The 19,146-nt window shown below is 40.6% G+C and overlaps 2 protein-coding genes across 6 annotated transcripts in view; one reads left to right on the top strand and one right to left on the bottom strand.

Moving 5' to 3' along the window:
* MLLT10 (MLLT10 histone lysine methyltransferase DOT1L cofactor) overlaps positions 1-8,384 on the top strand; it is a 123,055-nt gene extending 114,671 nt beyond the window's left edge. For 4 of the 5 annotated variants that reach the window (XM_041408415.1, XM_041408416.1, XM_041408414.1 and 1 more), the window contains 3 exons: positions 3,906-4,008; positions 4,754-4,966; positions 6,745-8,384. In XM_041408415.1, coding sequence (XP_041264349.1) covers positions 3,906-4,008; positions 4,754-4,966; positions 6,745-6,813 — 385 coding nt within the window. In that variant the 3' untranslated portion in view covers positions 6,814-8,384. The remainder of the gene's footprint in view (positions 1-3,905; positions 4,009-4,753; positions 4,967-6,744) is intronic. The other variant, XM_041408413.1, reaches the window with a different exon arrangement.
* A 5,116-nt stretch (positions 8,385-13,500) lies between these two features.
* Positions 13,501-19,146, bottom strand: part of DNAJC1 (DnaJ heat shock protein family (Hsp40) member C1) — a 107,033-nt gene continuing 101,387 nt past the window's right edge. Inside the window, exons 10-12 of the mRNA XM_041408617.1 lie at positions 15,793-15,841; positions 14,857-15,335; positions 13,501-13,717 (exon numbers count right to left, since the gene is read on the bottom strand). Of these exons, the coding sequence (XP_041264551.1) occupies positions 13,649-13,717; positions 14,857-15,335; positions 15,793-15,841 (597 nt within the window). The 3' untranslated portion in view covers positions 13,501-13,648. The remainder of the gene's footprint in view (positions 13,718-14,856; positions 15,336-15,792; positions 15,842-19,146) is intronic.

The following is a 19,146-nucleotide window of genomic DNA, read 5'->3' on the forward strand; positions in this document are numbered from 1 at the left end:
TCAAGTGTATCCTGTTGTTTGCATGTGTCCTTACATTTTTCCTGAGTAGCCTGTATTTTTCATTTTCATGTTTATATCCTTTGTGAACATGAGGTTTCATAGTGTAAACAAGACATTCCGTTCATGTAGTTTTTGTCTTTCTTGAGCATCAGAGGTTTGCGAAAACCACAAAAATTTTGCATTCTCTCCCCAAAAGTGTGAGAAAGAGTGAGAAATACTAGAGAAGATCAATCATATTAACCAGTTTCATGCTGCTTTCCACTTCCAGGTACTGCTAGAATACATCAGTTATGCTAAATACCAGTCATGCCACTGTTTTCTCAAATTATTTTGTTTATACACACGATTTCTTTCTTTTTGTATTACAGAAGTTCTTTTGTTTCTTTTTTTAATATCCATTTTAAGTGCTGAAACTCTTCATTGTGTAGCCCAGTAGCAGAATGTTCCAATTCATGCAAAATACTGCAGCCAGTATCCTGTTTTTAAGCTTTCATTCCAACCTTTAGCAGAGTCTGGAATACTCCCAATGACTCCCTATTTTCTGCTACAACAAGTTTATGCTGTACAAGTCTGTCAGCACTTCCACTTCTCTGCTTCTGTTGGCATGACCTCTTTCTGCACTGCTTCCTCAATAATAATAATAATTTAAAATAAATTTTTATATTAAATTTAAAAGTGCATTTTTCACACAATTCTCTGCTTTATTTGAGCTCATCCACATTATTTCCCAGGCCCTCTTCCTTTTGAGGTGTTTCACAGTTAACCTCATTTTCTGTGTCTTTTCAGTATTTCTGGTTGTGTGTTCAGAAGGGAAAAGTTCAGTAACATTAGTGCTAATATGATTCTGGTAATGACATGTGCATTCCTCATTTCTCTTTGTCCCATTAGAAGAGCTTAGTGAAATATATGAAAAAACATTTTGTTATGGGAACTAAGTTGCAGAGAGACTCTGGGATGATTTTGAAGGAAGGAAAAAAAATAGACCAAAAAATACTTTCCACTGGTTGAAATTTTTGCTTCTGGAACCCTACCTGCCCATAGAGGCTGGAGTTCAGTGCTGCTTCAGTGACAATTGGTTGACTATTTCTTTAATGTTAAATTTCCCAGGGTACCCCTCCTCTTTGAATTGCCCTGGTGGGAAGGTTGAATGGTACCAAGCACAGGCAGGCTCAAAGGTTTGGTGGTGATGTGAGCTCTCTGACCCTGCTTAGAATTGTGTGCTTGGTCAAGGTTGGAGGTGGTTTAAATCAGAATTGGCAACATGTTGGAAATGTTGAATTCTCATTCATGAGAATTCAGTCCTGCTTTCTAACTTCAGGGTATTGTTCTGTAATTTTAAAAGACTTGCCAGATGTTCCTGGAAGTTGCTTGTTACAGTAACTTCACAAACTTCAGAATCTGTTCCAACAGTTTAATGTGAAAAATAGGCAAAGAGTTCACCAATGCATGAAGACTTCTGTATGCGTATTGTCCTCATATGAACTCTCTAACTGTGGCACACAAGGAAGTGAGAAAACACTGATTTGCACACCGTTGTTGGAGAGAGTTTCAAGTTGTAGGTAAAAGAACCCACATTCATTCAACAGAGAAAAATACTTGATCCTTTTCTGGGAAAAAAGATGGCTTAGTACAGATTGCCAGCAAGTGGGAGATTAGGTGATTTGAGGAAAGAGATAGGATTGTTTCTTTACATTCTCACAACCAGAGAAGAGTGTAGGATGGAGAGTTTCAGACTGATCATGTACCTTTTAATGAGAAGCTAGAAAGGATTAAATTTACATTCCAGGCTGATCTGGTTTAAAGAAAGCTCTGTGGTAAAACTTAGTGAACTGTCTCATCTGGGAAGCTTGGGAGCCACAGCATTTTGTCCTCTGTAGTTCGGTGTTGTTTCTAGACACTGAGATCTCAGCTGCTGACTGAGGGTATTTTCTTTCAAGTGCCAGTGCAGAGCAAGAGAGGCAGGCAGAGCAATTAAAGAGAAGGGAGAACAACAGCAGAAAAAAGAAGTGCAAAGGTAAAACATGATCTGGGAAAAAGAAAGAATGGGATAAAAGAATGACCAAAACCAGAAAATTAATTCTAGTATAGAAGAATACAGAAAAAGTGAGGTAAAAAGAGAAAAAAGAAATAATGGTAATACTAGTCAGAATACTGTGGGAAATAGTGTGAATGGCTTTACCTAAGCCCAGGTAGAAGCATTCTCAGCCTGTCCCTCACCTACCAAGCAGGTCAGCTTGTCACAGGAGATCGGGTCAGTCAAGCAGGACCTGCCTTTCACAAACCTGTGCTGGCTGGGCCTGATCCTCTGGTTGTCCTGTGTGTGCCATGTGATGGCACGCAAGAGGATCTGCTCCATGACCTTCCCTGGCATTTGGGTCAGACTGACAAGGCCTGATGCCGATATTCTCCTTCCAGCCCTTCTTCTAGACAGGCATCACGTTTGCTATCTTGCGGTCAGCTGGGATCTCAAGATCCCAGTCAGACAGAGCTGCTGGAAAATGGTTGAAAGTGTCTCTGTGTGCACTTCCATCAGCTCCCTCAGTAGCCTTGGGTGGATTCCATCCAACCCTTAAACTTCCAGTTGACACAGGTTTCCCTTTCCTCATAGGAAATAATAAGTGCAGCCCACCAGGTGTGTCCCGTAGTGCTGAGACCATGCAACAAAGTATGAGACAAAGTTTCTATGTGGCTTGCCCTGTCCCAGTGGGAGAGAATGGTGGTGCTTTGGGTATTTTCATATTAGCTAGTTTAGACAAAGTCAAATTATAGCAGAGTTGGGCTGCCGTTTGCTGGCTGCTGTAAAAATGCAAGATAAATATTATGCCCTGAGGAGCTACATGATTGTAGCCTAATGGTGTGGATTTGTGACTGATTTAGGTAAATAATTCCTTACTGCCAATCCCAACAAGCAATCCTGTCATCCTGTGCACACCTTCTTACTAGAACTTCTGCATCACACGGTGACCTCATCTACATTAACAGAGAATCTGTCAGTGTGTTCTGTGTTGGTTAAAGTTTCAGCTCAGTTCCCACAGGTTGCAGCCCATTGTTCAAGACCCAGTATGAGGGGAGGGGACAGAAGTTGTACAGCTGAAACGGAAATACTTAATTTTTCAACAGCAGGATAAACCTATCATGAAACAACACCTTAATATTTTAATGGGTGTTTAAAACTAGTAAAAGCTAAGACTGTACTGAAAGAGTAAATCCAGCTGTCTTCCTGGTCTGCTGTTCCCAGCACACCCTTGTTCATGCTGTTGGTCTTGCAGTAAACTGGTATAGCTGAAGAAACCCTTTTTTACAGCCTAGTTGTCAGCTGGATCTATTCCTGCCGAGTTTCCTAAATATTGCAGACAGTTTTGTGTAGGTATGAAAATAGAGTCTGGGGGTGAAGTAGTTGGCAAAAGCAGAGGCAGCTTCGTTCCACAGCAGCATCCCTTGGCCCCTTGCAAGGCTGAAGGTGTTTGCTGAATTACAGACAAGGTGTGGGCAATACGAGTGGTTTGAATGACACAGAAGATGGGAATTAGAAGGAAACCAGGGTAAAGTAAATGCTTGGTAACTAGGTGTTAAAGTTTGGTAAGAGCTGTGCTGTAATACAAAATCTGGCTTTTTGGTATAAAGTATTTGAAAAGTACTTTAGAATTGGTAATTATTATCTGTGTTTCAAATAACATGCATGGAGTAGACATGTTACAGGCAAGATGTTGCTGTTGCTCAGCATGAATGAGACTTGGGGATGGTGTCAAAAACTGCAGCTGGACAGTTGGACAATATTTGCAGTATGAAATCAAATGCTAAATAGGGTCTGTCTGTTTGTATACATCTTTTCTTTAATGGAAAGCTGAAGTTAGAAGTTCCATACGTCCGTATAAACCACAGTATTACCCTGTCTAACCCTACAGTGCCTCGGGACTAGGATTGCTTTCTGACCAACAGAGACAACTATTACTTCATCAACAGCACCAGCAATTTCAGCAATTACTAAGTACCCAGCAACTCACATCAGTAAGTTTTCCAGTTAATTGTGATTTATTCCTCTATTGTATTCTAAGGCATGTATAAACTCCTCAGTGTAACATATGTAGTAGTAATGCATTTGACTTGATATTAAAGGCTTTGATAATATTTTAGTCTTTGAGTTGCTTCAGCCTTTTTGGATGATAGTAATGTAAAATGTTAGGATATTATTGGGCTTTGTGTATGGCTAGAATAACAATTCCCTAGTGCCTTGAGTTCCATTTTGTCCTGTGTGGACATGGAGGCTTGTCTCTCTCAGCATCAGCTGTGGGCAGTAGAGCTTGGGAGCACGTGTGGATTCTGACAGTACTGCAACCTGTCTTTGATTCCACTGGAACACTAGCAAAGACTTTCGGGTATCATCTCATGAGCTGCTTTTGCTCTGCTTGCCGTATTCATATAGGGCATGAGGTAACTGGTTTAACTATTTGTATTGTTAATTCTATAGTTTTAGTACAGTCTTCTCAGGCATGTTTGTTCTGACAGAGGCCTGATGAAGCCAGCAGGCTTAGCTGAACTTCTACTGAGCTACTGATTTCAAGAAGTCTGACAGGAACTTTCTTACCCACAGCCTCATGGAACTTCATTAGTGTAACCTGAATTAGCTGGGATTAGTTTAAGGGTTGCACTGACTGAAGATCTGGGTAAGCAGGGACCCAGGGAGGAGCTATTTTTCAGCAACTAATTATTGATATTTTTTTTCTTCCTCCTCCCTCTCCCCATATTGCTCAAGGAACAGCATCAGGCCCTTTTGTATCAATTAGTGCAGCAACAACATCACCATCACCAACACCATCAGTCTGAAGTACAGCAATTGCAGATTACTGGAGGAGCACAGATACCCATAAACAACTTACTTTCAGGCACACAGGCCTCACCACTTAATGCAGCTGGTACCAATCCATTCCTTTCAATTCATGGAGATAATGCAGCTCAGAAGGTGACAGTAAGTATACTTCTCACCTCACTTCCCATGCAGTACCTCCAGGAGGTAACTAAAAGATAAGAAGCAGGTTATGTGCCTGTATTCACAAATCAAAGATGGTGGATTTTTTGTCTTTATTTTATTTCTCTTGAGCCTTGGACTGCACTTACATGAAGCTCAGAAATGTGTGAACTTGTAGTCACACCAAACATGTCTGCTGCACACTGTTGTTCCCTGGATCAGGACACCAATCCAGTGACCCTTGCCTTTCTCTTGCAATTACAACTGCAGCCCTAGTCCTCCTCACCCTACTTCTTCCCCAGTATTGTGTCCACTGTTTTGTGCATTATTCCTTTCACCACCTTACTGGTGAGCTGGCCTTGGCCAGGCCTCAGGCCCTGTGGAGCTGTGGGGATTAGCTGATGGCTTGAGAGGTGAGGAGCCCATTGCTGGGAAGGTGGAATATGTGTTAGGAGAATGTGCTGGGTGCCTTTTGGTGCTGGCCTGGGAAAATGAGCCTGTGCATTGGGAGGCTGAGAGGCTCTTCTGCTTCATGGAGTAATTAAACCTTTCCTGGGCAGATAAAGAAACAAGACACATTTTTCTGGCAAAGATCTTCCATTATCTTCAGTATTTGCCCATAATCTCCATCCCCAAGACAAGAATTGTTTCTTCAAGAAATCAGAGAACAAGCTTCATTCTTTAAGGGTCCTACCATTAAAATAAGAGGATAAAGGAAGGAGCATATGAAACTTGGAAAAATAAAGGATGAACAGAGCAGGAAGACATAAAGTTTTAGCCTTCCTTGGAGAAGACAGCAAGTGGTAGTGGTAGAGAAGAAAGAGCAGCTTGTCTGCAAGAGCAGGTGGGGAGAGTTTGGGCTAAATATGAGTCCCCTCTCTGCTCCCCACTCCCAAATCCTCCAACTGCTTTAGGAGCACTGTGGTGGAGGACTTGGGCTGGGCTTCTGTGTAGCTTGGGCTACTTCAGGTAGTACACGCTTCCAGACACAAACCACATAAATTATGAGTTCTCAAGATGATTTTTCCTGGAAGCAGCTCCCTTCCATTCAAAATTGTGAGCACTTACTTTTGTTCAGCTTTGGGGTTTGGGCAGTTGTGACGGCAGAGCTGGGAATGGTCACTGACTGTCACAGCAAACGTGCTGGCACAGGCCTTGCCTCCAGGCCTTGCCTCCATTCAGAAATGTTCACAGTTTGTTCTCACATGTTTAAAACTGATTTCCCTCATTTTCCAAAAATAAGTAGTGAATGGAATTGAGACCCTATACTTTGTGTACATCCAAGCAAAATATTCTATGTGATGTTATTTTGATTTTTTTAAAATGGCCATTACTGGGTCTGTACAGTGCAGTGTATTTTTACAAATATGCCATTACAGTTTTTGTGTTAACAGTTAGCTATAAATAATTCCAAGAAATCTCAGAACATCTTTTGAACAAAAGCCCTTACCAAAAATTTCTTTTGAAATTGATTTTATATTTTTATAAGGCTAGATTTGAGACAAGTTGCAACGATTGTTGAACTGTTTTTAACAAATTCTCTATTTGCCAGCGTTCAACTGTTTTAATCTCATTTGCAGTTGAAACAGGTTTTCAGACATTTCTGAATGCTCAGTGATTGAGATGAGATTTTTGCTCAGTCCTGTTCAATACTTGCATGAAATGTCTTTGTAGCAATATATGAAGGAAGGAATTGTGATGGGGCAAATTGGTTGCTTTGTCATCTTTATGAACTGAATTTGACTTAGCTCTGTATGTTATAATCTGATTTTTAGAAGTATTTTCTCTTACACAGAGGCTCAATGATAAAACTGGACCAGTTGCGTCAGAGAAGAGTTGACATTTGAATGACACTTGAGCCCTGCACGTCCTGCTGTTCTAGCACTTCATGTGGCTGCAAACCCCGGGTTCCCTTTCTGCAGATTGAAAAAGAGCAACAAGGAACTCTTACTGCATAGCAAGAGGTTAAGTTTTCATAAGGATATTTTTGGTAGGCTTTCATTTGCTTTCTTGTTGCACTAAAATGGATATACTTTTTAATGGCTCAGACTGTGAAGTAGATAAAACTCCACAAATCGTAATTTTTTTGTCAATATGATGGTACTAAGTACAAATTCAACCACGGGAGAACATACACTTTACTCTTCAGTGCTAATCTCACGGGTTTAAAGGCTATAAACTGTTTGCAGTGATGCATTGCTTTGGTTTCAGAGCAGTAGTTTTAACAGCCCAACCCCAGCCCATCTGAACTGCTGCTGCAGTTAGAATAGATCCTTCTAGACTGAGCTTGTAATGGCAGCTGGGACTTGCTGTTCATAATTTCTTTTTTTACACAACTGTTTTGGAAGCTGACTCATAAGGGAATTGACTTCTGAACTTTTTATTCCTTTAAATTCCTATTGTTGTACAGTTGGAGTTTTTCTTGAATAAGAATTATGGTATGGAATCCAAAGTTTATTAATTTTGGTGTAGGTTTTAGAGTTCTGAGGTTTTTAAAGGAACCAGTTTGGTTCCAGTGACAAAGTTTTCTTACCAGATGAGAAGGCCACACTGGAAGAAGTTTGTGTAGTGTTTGGCCTAAACCAAGTGCCTGTTGCTACCTCCATTTTGTTGAAATGGCTGCAAACAGCTGATCATGCACTAGACGTGTCCTTGTTAGCAGCGGGAGTACTCTGTCTTGCACCAGCAGCCTTGTTCTGCCTTTCCTAGAGGTGTTTATGCCACTGTAGAGAGCTCAGGCAGATTGTTACCTGGGTCACTTTTCACTAATAAATTACCAAAAAAGTGAGTTACCATTTCCCACTAAAATTTCCCAGTGGGTGAAACGGGTGAACTTGTGTTACAACACTTGGGGCAGTTGCTGATCTCGTGGTGAGTCTATGCAGGGTGGTGAAGGACAGTTTAGATGGGGGTAATGACCACTAATCAAGAGTGAGGTGGGAATTATTAGCAGAAAAGACCCAGCTGTAATTAGACCTCCACTGTGTACTTATTTGGAAGAACATGTTAATTCTGCAATATGTTTCTTAGTTAAACATTGCACAGTTCTTACCTCATTTCTGTAAATAAAGTTTCGTGAATCTGTTTTGTATTGTGAAGAATTCATAAGAAAACATTGATATTTTGATTTGTAATATTTCTAATTAGTAGATTTAATTGAAAAAGTAAAAAATAATTTATTTTTATATGTTCTGGGGAATTTTTAAAAAATGTCACAAATCACTTTTGTAGATACTTTACAAAAGTAAACCAGTGGTTTATTTTACTTACTCGCCCCACTGGTGGATATTCTGTAACAATTTGTACAAAAGGTAAGATGGAAATGTGCTGTTATTTTGACTAGATGTAAAATTCCAAGTGTATGAAAAGATATGTACAAAGCTTTTGTTAATAAACTTTAATAATGTTTATCATTGTATATGACTTGTGTGAATGTGAGTCTTGTAGAAGAAAGGAATATTTCTGTTAACATCACACGAGAGGGAGGGTTTGATTTGCACACCGCTACTAAATTTTATTACAAAAAGCTTCAAAACCTATTTTTCATGTACGTTTTTGCTTTGAAGTGACAGTGATGTAGCTGAAACTGTCCAGGAGTATTTTTGCTTACTGGACAGAAATGTCTGTGGCAGCCCTGGGGCTGCTGTCAGATTTTGCTTTCACCCTTCAGAGAGGAATGGCTGACTCACAGGAGTGGCTCTTGTCCCGCGGCTCCCGTTTGTTCTGCTGTAACTTGGAGAGGGCTCAGTGGGGAGGGGGTGGTTCCTTACCTGCTCTGTGCCTGGGTGAGGGGAGGAGGTGAAGAGGTTCAGGAGCCTTCAGCATTTCTCCTGCTGAAGCCTGTACAGGGCCAGAGCTCGGCAGCTGTCAGTGTTCTGGCCCTGCTGAGCTCCGGCTGTTGGTCAGTGCTGAGACTGCAGAGCACCACAGCAGGCTGGGCCCCAGAGTTACACTCAGTACTGCCAGACCCGGAGAGGAGGGGGAAGAAAAGCCCAATCTGCCCCTGCTCCCAGCACAAGGCCTCTAGGGAATCCTGAGCGCCACTTCTTCTGGAGCCATGGACTGCTGATTTATTCATGGACCTAAACCAAAGCCAAAAATGCTTAGGCAATATAAATCACCTTGCTCCAATTGCAGCATACCACAGGAATCAGTAAAATTGCTACGTCCTGCCTTTCCTTCCGTATTTCTTCTATTGGAGGGATGGCCTAAACTTTGGTACCTGTCTCCTGCTAAGAGAACTGTGAATGGGGCAAAGTTAGAAACACTTGAGGAATTGTCAAGAGATTGGTGCCAGGAGCCCAGGATAGCAGTGGCAGTACCACAGTCCTGGTGCACCAACAGCAAGGAAATAATAAAAAGGACAGTTCTGACATCCAAACAAAAATTCAATTCACCAGCCCTTCAAAGAGAGAGACCACATCAAAGCCAAGTTCACATGAGGGCCAGATGCAGTCAAAACCAACCTTGTTTCACTGACTTTTGAGGTCCTGACATGAAAGATGATGGTCTGTGGCTGATTTGGCAGCGGTTCAGTAAAGCCCACAGTGCTGTCCCTGTGGAATGCCTTGGATGACAAAGCAGCCCAGGCCGCTCCACAGGTCCCTGGCAGCCAAGCTGCTGAGCTCTCCACGCGTGCTGGGAACTGTCCTGGGCTCAGTGTCACGAAAGCAAGCACAGACTAAAGGTGCTGCATTCAGAAGATTTTTTACCAAAACCCCACTTCGCTTACAAGAATGACAACAAACCTTATTGCATTGGCTTACAGAAGCCAACTAATTCTGGACAGCCTACATCTGAAATCCTGCTTTTATCAATTTTATCCATTCAAGCTGTGTAAGCAGGAGCAATTCTTTCAGTGGTAGCACTGCTGTGACATTTAAACTGACCAGTTTTCTGCTGCCTGTTTTTCATAAGCCGCAGTAAAATCTTACTGTTGGGTCTGCCTAAAGGAGAACTCTTCACCGTTCTGTTTTCAGGCCCCATCATCTCGCAAAGGGGTCACATTGCAAAATCTTTCCTGAAACATATTTTTTTTTAATTAGTTCAAACACTGAGAACTATAAAATTGAGAGTAATATAGTCCAAACATCTACATTTACAAAAGGACACTGCAGAAGAGCATCTGCTGGTCTTTCCTCTAGAAGTAAACAGCCTAAATGAGAGCACTTCACAGCATCCCAGTCACGTTCTACTTGTGTATGGCTGTCAGGATCCTCTAGCTTGGCACTGGACTTTATCCTCAGCATGGTAAGGGAATATTGCCCTCCCTGTCTCATCTGCTCCAAACAACTCCTTTCCATAGTGTTCTGCCCATGCCATCAGCAGAGATGAACAAAGACATTCAAACTGGGCTCAGATTGGCACATTCAGGTGCAAGTCAGAGTGCGGAACCTACAGCACAGACTGTCTCTAGGAGAAACAAAGCAACAATGCGAAAGCACGGCTGAGCTACAGCTCAGAACTGCCCAGGAAAGAAAATGTATTTTGCTAGCAGGTAAATAATAACATTATTTAAAGGAAATCTGCTAGATTCTGTGCTAGAACAGAAGTTGGAAGAAGTTGCTTAAATCCCAGGTCTTGAGTGACCTTGGTTTTCATGGACAGAAAGTTTTAGAAAACAAGCTCTGGTGGTGGGTAACAGACCCATGAGAAAACAAAGCCTGGCTACACTCTTCCGCTTCTCTGGTGAGCATCACATCCGACCTGAGTCACCACAGACTAAAGGCACTGATAAATGGGCTGTGTCATCCTCCACACAACACCTGGCAGCCCAGAGAGGACCCTGAGAGGCTCTGAAGGGCTTGCACTCTTCGCCAGCCTCCTTCCTCCCTGCTACCGAACACTAAAGCTAAAGGTAGGGGTGGGCCAACTCCTTTGGCCCTTGCTGAACTGAACATCAACATTCAGTGGATGCACCCTGGACGAAGCCTTCACTACCCGGCTCCGTGAGGGATGGCTCCCAGCTGGGGATCTGAGCATCTGGTTGCGGAGCTCAGATCCACTGGAATGGGGCACTGATGCACATTCCCCATCCCAGACCTTCAGTTCCACTAGTGCTACACCCAAAACTTTCCCAGTTCTTCATGCTGAGACAGTCGGGCCTGTCACCAATCCCCGGTGCAGTGCCACTGTGCAAGAGGCCAATGCATTTCTCTTACACTGCCAGCCTGCCTCTGCTTTCAGGAAGGTTCAGTCTTCAGGCAGTAAGGATGCCATCCATCAATTCCCTTCCATCCAGGCATAAGCAGCTCCTGTGATGAGAAAGACATCCACCACTTCAGGTGTTCAACCCGACAAGTGTGACAGCGTGGCGTGTTCAAACTTTGCCCATCCTTAAACATCTTCCTTCAGGTAAACTGGATGTGTCAGAGCATTGTTTTAAGTTTCTGGGTGCGAATGGTCGTACAAACAAACAAAAATTCTTACCAGTCCGTGGTGCTTGTTCTTGTTCCTTTGACCCCAGTGCAGAAAGGCTGTGGTGCAGGGAAGCAGAAGGGGCTGGGAGGCAGTGGGTGACTATTGCCCCACACCCGGAGCAGGGCAGGCTCGAGCAGGCACTCGCCTCCAGTGTCAAGAGTCCTCCCCAGTCCTGGTTACAGTTACCATTGGATTTTTTTGCCCTGACACCTAACTAAGCTATTTCTCACTCCAAACTCAGCCCATTGTTATTCTTCACAGCCACAGCAGATTTGTTCCATATGGAGCACGCAACTGCAAAGCTCTCTTTTACATATCTGGAAGATTTTTCTCTCCCTCTAGTCTAGAGCAAATACCAACAATACCTTCCTAGCAAACCAGGCAATGCAAACACTGGGTCATTCTCTCTGCTCTCTTCTGGATGCTCCACATCTCACAGTGTGATACACTGAACCAGGCACACCATCCCAGGTAAAGTCTTGTAAATCCAGAGTGGAAAAGAAAAATGATTCTCTCCTCCTCACAGGCTAAAGTCTTCCATTACTTGCTTTCCCTTTTAGAAACTGCAGAAATATTCCCATTACCAGTCTATTTTTTTCCATGAACAGTACATCTCCATTTGCTCATATTCTACCCCAGCTCCACCCATTAATTTTCACCAATTCACTTCACCATTTTAGCAGCTTTTCTTTGCAGCCATTTCAACTACCTTGCTTTACATTTACTCATCTCTCATTGAGTGTTCTGGATGACTAAAAGCTTTTGAAAGTTAAGTTTTCCTGATACCTCTTGAAAATACCTCACTTGATCTCACTAAGATGCTTCCTTCAAAGTAGCACAGAATTCCTGTTCCACTGATTAGCACCCAGATCACAGCTTCTAAATATGTTTAACTTCCAGTGCAGTTAAGCTGTGAAGTTCTCTGTGAAAAAAAAATTCAATGCATTATTTTGTATCTGGCTCTGTTTCCATAATATCATTATTTCTACCATCTAAGTTTTTTTTTAATATGAGACAAAAAAAAAAGCTCCAATTGGGAGAGAAACATATATGGAACACTGTTATATTCCCTAAATACTTAGCCTTTAAAGTTTTATGGGAATGGGATGAATGTTGTGAAGTGCTGATCTGACAGAAGGAGCACAATTGGCAATTACTGGGGAAATCAGCAGTGGAAATGGCAGGAAGTTAACAGAGACTTTCAGCCACTGAGTTTCGATTTTGAGTTCAGATACATGATTTTCTGAGTTTTCATTTTGATTTTGCATTAAAGCTCAAAAAATTTTAGAATGCTGATATTAAATCACAATTTGAATGGTAAATAATGCTATAAAAATGCAAGTCCTTAATGTTCCTTGCAATAGACTCTGATCACTGCTCTGATTTATTGCTGCCATTTACAGCCCATTAAATACCCTTTGTTCCAGCATTTTAATCTTTTCACAATTTTGGAAAAGTTATACAAAACAAAATTACAAGTATGGAATAATATAACCCTTATTACCTGTTCTTCAAATTGAATCCGGGGTATACAACCATCCCCAAAATGAGAACTCTTAGCCCAAGAATGTTAGCCATTCTGTACTTAAAAAGTGGTCCTGAAGCACCTTATCTCTTAATTTCTAATTAAAACATTTAGTGTTTTACCCATTTAGTGCCTTTAGTGTTTTTACCCATTTCAACTTTACTGAATCAAACATGCTATCAAATATCACTGCAGGGTTGGCAAAATAAGGTATATTGCAGGTGCATATAAATATATGTGGAAGTTAATATTAGAAATACTACTTATTTCAAAATATTACTAGATATTTATAAAAATAAGGTACTTATAAGCATATGGTCTTGGATTTAGAGGTGCAAGAAAGAAAAATATATTTTGAGTACAGTGTTTCATTACTCTCATGCTTGCTTAACAGTTTCAGGTCAATTCTATCTTTCAAAACAAATGTGAGTTATTTGTATATCCACTGGCTGCAAACCTACCAGATTCAGTGTGATTATCAGAGGGGGTTTTCCTGAAGCTCTGCTCACTTTTAGACACTGTTATCACACATCTGCATAAGCAGCTCTTCAATACAAACACACCTTCATTCTTCACCACACAAACCAGGTAAGATGGTATAAGATTTATTAAGATTTTCTTTTACTAAGGCACATGACATATAGAAATACTGAGGTACAAAAATGCAGTTTTCTGCATATGAGATTTAAAACCCCGTTTTGACAAAGATGAACTACATCTCTTCTTGCTCACAACATTCAGCTTTTAGCCATTTTTTTCTTTTGTACCAGTTCAACAAGCAACTTGTATCTTGCTATACACTCCTCCTGAAAGGAAACACAAAAGTGTTATTCAAAGGTTGATATTTTAGTACCACTTTAACTCTATACTTTATTCTAGAAGAAGAGCTGTGTTCTGGTGGTTGTGTAGGGGTTTTTTGGGTCTGGTTTTGTTTGTGGGTTTTTTTTGTTGTGGGGTTTTTGTTGGGTTTTTTCTTGGCTGGTTGGTTGTTTTTTTGTTTTGAAGTTGCATACTGCATTTGAGAAGGGGAATCTACATCTAGTGAAGAGGGGATTAAAAAAATAAACTCGCAATTTACATTTCTTTGTGGCTCATTTATCTGTTTGAAGAGCACACAAACCCAAGAAACAGTTACCAGTTCTTCTTGACAGTGACTGCAAGAGCAATTATGGAACAGCTGTATTGCAGTGTGTGCTTAGAACAGTTCCTCTGCTGTGAGCCACACTGCAGGCAGGTTAAGCTGAACCTTCCAGGTCACTAAAGCAGCACCTGCTGACAGCAGAAACTGCAGAGCAGCTTCTGGCCACAGACACCCAAATCCTTCCCCAAACACTTGCTGCTTCCTCACTGGGTTTGGTACAGATATGACAGGGCTTTTCTGCAGCTACAGTGGCTGAAGCAAGCAAACTAAGCTATCACAGCTATCAGGAAATCTAGTACACACCATCTATATCAATAACTATTAACACTATTTTTAAAAATTATACTTACAAAAAGAGCATTAGATAGATTATAGGGCATTTAACACTTGCAGATGGATTACTTATTTTATTTGTTCATTAAGATGGGTTGAGAAAGGTATTTTGAAAGTGTAAGCAAAGCAGCTCATCAACATTTGGTTACTAACTTTGAATCAAAATTAGTTTTAAAATCTAATTTTGTCCTGCAATTGAAGAACTGAAAGGCAGAGGAGAGGCAGGTATTTTAAAATGAAACAGGAGTTATTTCAACATTTTCTGTGTTAGATCAAACAAGCTGACATAAATGAAAAAATGTTTTAAATAAAGCAACAAATGTGACAGTGACACTCACCTGAGTCTGGACTGAGAGGCCAAGTAAAGGCCTCACCTTTCTATAGGGACCCTCATTCTTAAAGTAATCACAAATTGCTAGCAAATGTGTTTCCCCTCAGCTGGTACTATAGTTCAGTCAAAACAAGTCATACCTTGCTTCTTCCAGGAACGCATTTTGCTATTTTATCCCAGCGATCTGATGTTCCCTTTGGATACTGCTGCAAGGCCATTTCAAGAAGTTTCTGTTGATTTTGAGTCCACAGTTCTTCTGGTGCACGGCTTTTCTCCCTTCTTCTGCCTTCATCATCGCTCTCTTCCTCTTGCTCAGTGTTATCAAAATCCTTCTGACGTCTCCCTCTGCCCTTCTCTTCCGGTACCTCTTTTGCTGCCAGCAGAGCCATTTCAGGTGCTTTGACAATTTTTCGTCTTCGGTGTCTAGTTTCACTTGCTATGGTCTCCTTTGGATCTGTCTGGGTATCCATCTGCTCTGATACAAGATTGTAGTTCCCCTCCTCCTCCACTTCCTCTTCCCTCTCTCGCTGGGTGATTATGTGGTCTGGCAGATTCATGTTGACTTTGAAATTTTTGGAATTGTGTGCCAGCGTTTTAAGCTCCGACAGCCTAATGATACCTGTTAGAAGCACTGCTGTTACATTTCTGAAAAAGTAAAACACCCCACAAACAAGCAGGGAACTGCCCACAAATTAAAGGTTCTCAGAACAGTGCAGAGTGGACAAAAAGCTCTTCTGAACTGACAGCTTAAGAAAAAACAAAATGGAGAAATCAAGGCATTCACTTGATCATCAAGGTGATGAACTTTGCCAATTAGGAACTTGTCTGATCTACAGGAATTGCTACTAAATTCCCACACTGACAAAAACAAAGAGAGCAACCTGAACAAATGCCCGAACCCCACAATAAATGGAATAAGGAAGCCCAGAAGGATGTAGCTAAAGGGAAATGTTCCCTCAGAATACCCAGCAGTTCTGTTTTTTCAAAGCAAGGCAAGGTTGAAAAAATCTCTCTGCAGAGCAGACTCTGAAAGGCACAGCTATCACCCAAACCCAGTCATTTTCAGAAGCACACACCTGGTGTATATGTAACAGAATCCTTCACCTGTTTGGCTTTCAGGGTTACCTGCATGAAAACAACAAAAATGAAGGACTATTAAAAAATTTAATCACTTGGGCTATTGAAGAATTCAATATTAGCTTACCACAAAACACCTACATTAAAGACACAATGAATATGGTGAGGCTGTTGTTCTTTAGCTGGCTTTGCTCATATGTGGAGTTCAAATTGGCTTAAAGTAACCTTCTAGATTTTGTTCTTTTTAAATAATTCCTGGCTCATTAAAATAATATAAACTATGCTATACATTTCTATTTCTATCACCATAATCACCACAACTGATACTCAAATTTTATTTTCTTTCCTTGTTAAACACTGATTTTCTGGCCTAAAAATACCACAAGGATAAGGGGAAAAGAACCAAATGAGTTATCTTCTATATATTAATTTCTCAATACTGAATAAAAGAACAGAATGACCCACACAGGTCCAGATGATGGAGCACACAAGTGGACAGGCATTCAGCCCCAAATGAAAGGTAACAGTTTGACTGCCAAAGATCAGCAAAGATACCTCCTAAGTCCTGGGACTGCAGCAAAAGTTATTACTGATAGTCCAGAGGATAGAGAGCTGCTTGATTCAACCTCTCCATGTATAATGAAATCTCTGTCCCAGGAGAAAATAACACTAATTTTAGCTTTTTTAAAATTTATTTTAGAGTCAACAGTGATTGTTTCAAAATTTCTTCTGTTTGTAAGCAAACAAACAGCCTTTCTCCCCACCCAGAACAAGGAGCTTCCTCATCCCAAATTTCTAGACTTCAGATAACAAGCCAGGCTTCACCTAAGATTAAGATTCTGTAATTATTTAGCATCTTTGTTATATAAAATGACCACAGAATTATAGAATGGCTTGGGTTGAAAGGGACCTTAAGGATCATGTGGTTCTAACCCTCCTGCCATGAAGACACCTTCCACTGGACCTACCAAACCTTGAATACTTCCAGGCATCCATGACTACTCTGGGCAACCTCTTCCAGTGCCCCACCACACTCACAGAAAAAAACTTCTTCCTAATATCTCATCTAAACCTACTTCCTGTCAGTTTAAAGCCATTGCCCCTTGTCCTATCACCACAGGCACTTGCAAAAAGTCCCTCTCCAGCTCTCTTGTAGATCCTTTTAGGCAGCAGCCTACAGCCCCAAATTCAGGTACCACAAAAAAAAATCTTAAAATGTAGTACTCAAATAATTATACAATATTTTTAATTGCTGAAAATGTTTTATAAATACTAGATATAAATATCTTTTTTTTTTCTTTTTGATTGTGAGGACTTTATTAAAAAGGCAGAAATTGAAATCCAGTAGTCTGAACCACTCAAATCAAACTTAAAATGAGAACAAGCAAGACACTGAATCAAACTTGATACTGTGTGGAATGGGTTCCCTGTGTTCCCTGCTCTCTGAACCTGGGACCTCAGATGTTAACATCCATTTAGTGTAAGGTGTGTGGCAGTGTGCTGCTCAGACCAAAAATAAAAAATACATCACCTACAAAGTCAGGGATTCCTCTGTGTGGGATTTGTGGGATTTAGCCACAATAGGAGTCATTTAGGCCTCCTGAGCCACAGCACAGACTTCAGCTGTTTTAGCTACCTAATGTTAACAATAACAATTATTCCCTACTCAGAGCAGCACTAGAGAGCAAACCTGCCAGAGGATTGTAAAGCCATTTGCTGTGAGGAGAATTAAATATTAAGATTCAGGATTTTTGTTCTATGACAAGATTCATAAGTGAGCACCTCAATAGTTAAAATACCTTGGTACCATCTGCTTCTAGTCTGCTCTGTTTGGTTCCTCCCACCCACCTTTCTGCCCACAAAATTGCAGCAGTTTGCTGTAAAAATAGGCTGGTGCTGGATCTCCTTAAGGAAATGACAGCAAGACTTAACAAGGCAAAGTGGTCTATTTTCCCTACAAATTAAGCCTCATTTTCTGGGATGATTAAGTTCAAATGAAAACTCTCTGAACAATGAAATCCCAACTCTAATTAAGCAAAACCTTTATCCAGAGGTAGACATCTGGCACAGAAAACTCCAGTTTCTACTGTTGCAGTACGATAAAGTTTTAATTGTTCAAAGAAAAATGTCAGAATACTGTAACATGAACAGATAATTTTAAGTGCCACTAACTGTTCTGGGATCTCTGTGATCCCAAATTTGAAACAACAGAAGGGATCTTCCTTGAAAAACATGATCCATTAATAGAAATTGCCTTCCTTTAAAAAAATTCATATTCTAAAATAATAAAAATTAAAATGTTTGTGTTCATCTTTAGCAATGTCTCTACAGTACTAATAATTTAAAAGGCTGAGAGGAACAGAAACCATTCTTGACTGCTGAACAGAATGGATCCTTAGTGGTGTCCTGCTATGCATCTCTTAAATAGAAACCATGTTATATAAATTGGATTATAATAGATTATTTTCAAAGGAGGGAGAAGAATTTGCCATGCAAACAAGTAGCTTTTAAAGCTTCCTGCAATGACGCAATGGATTCATTGTAGACATGACAAGGCCCTACCTATCCTTGTGTGTTCCAGAAAACTGTCTCTAAACCACTTTGCTATCTTTAAACTAGGTCTTTCTGAGATTTACAGCCTGCTCATAAGAACAGGAAGACAAGAAAAAGACAGCAGAAAAGATTCCCTGAATAAAACAGAGCAGAATGAATTGCCAGCAAAGACAGGCACCATGAGCTGCTGCCTCAGTGCCAACTCAGTTCAGTTTTCTCTCTGTTGAACCTCTGATGTTTTCAGGTCAGCAATTATTTTATCTTTCAAGCTGAGACTACACATGCAACACAAACTTTGCTTTGGAAGTGGTACAAATCAGCTGAATTTCAGTTTCCTTTACAAGACAGGTGTCCCCAAATTCAGCTAGTGTATGTATCCCATCACAGATATAAATTTTGCTGCATATTACATCTATTTGGACTGGAATCTAAACCATACCTCTTCATTTGACCAGTGAAGGATTTTGGCTTATTCCCAGATCCCAACTGCATTTAGAATTTCCCCTTACATGCAGAAAATTCAGGAGTAACAGTCTTTCCATAGATTATCTTATGTTGGCCAACTTCACTCATTACAGCTTTGTGAAAACAAGTATTAAGTTACTCCATTCTAATCTAATATTTTCAAGACTTTATCTTTAGAAGGCTTTAGGGTATATGTTCATGTTTTGATGGACTTTCAATTTGAACATTCACCAGGTAAGCTGGAAATAACAACTGTGTGTATGGTTTAGATACTGAAAATCTACCATTTCAAACATCGAACAAGCACTTTCAGTTGATGTAAGTTTGACAACTCA

Source organism: Onychostruthus taczanowskii, unplaced genomic scaffold (assembly GCF_017590055.1).
Source record: "Onychostruthus taczanowskii isolate IOZ18803 unplaced genomic scaffold, ASM1759005v1 scaffold3, whole genome shotgun sequence".
Taxonomy (NCBI): Eukaryota; Metazoa; Chordata; class Aves; order Passeriformes; family Passeridae; genus Onychostruthus; species Onychostruthus taczanowskii.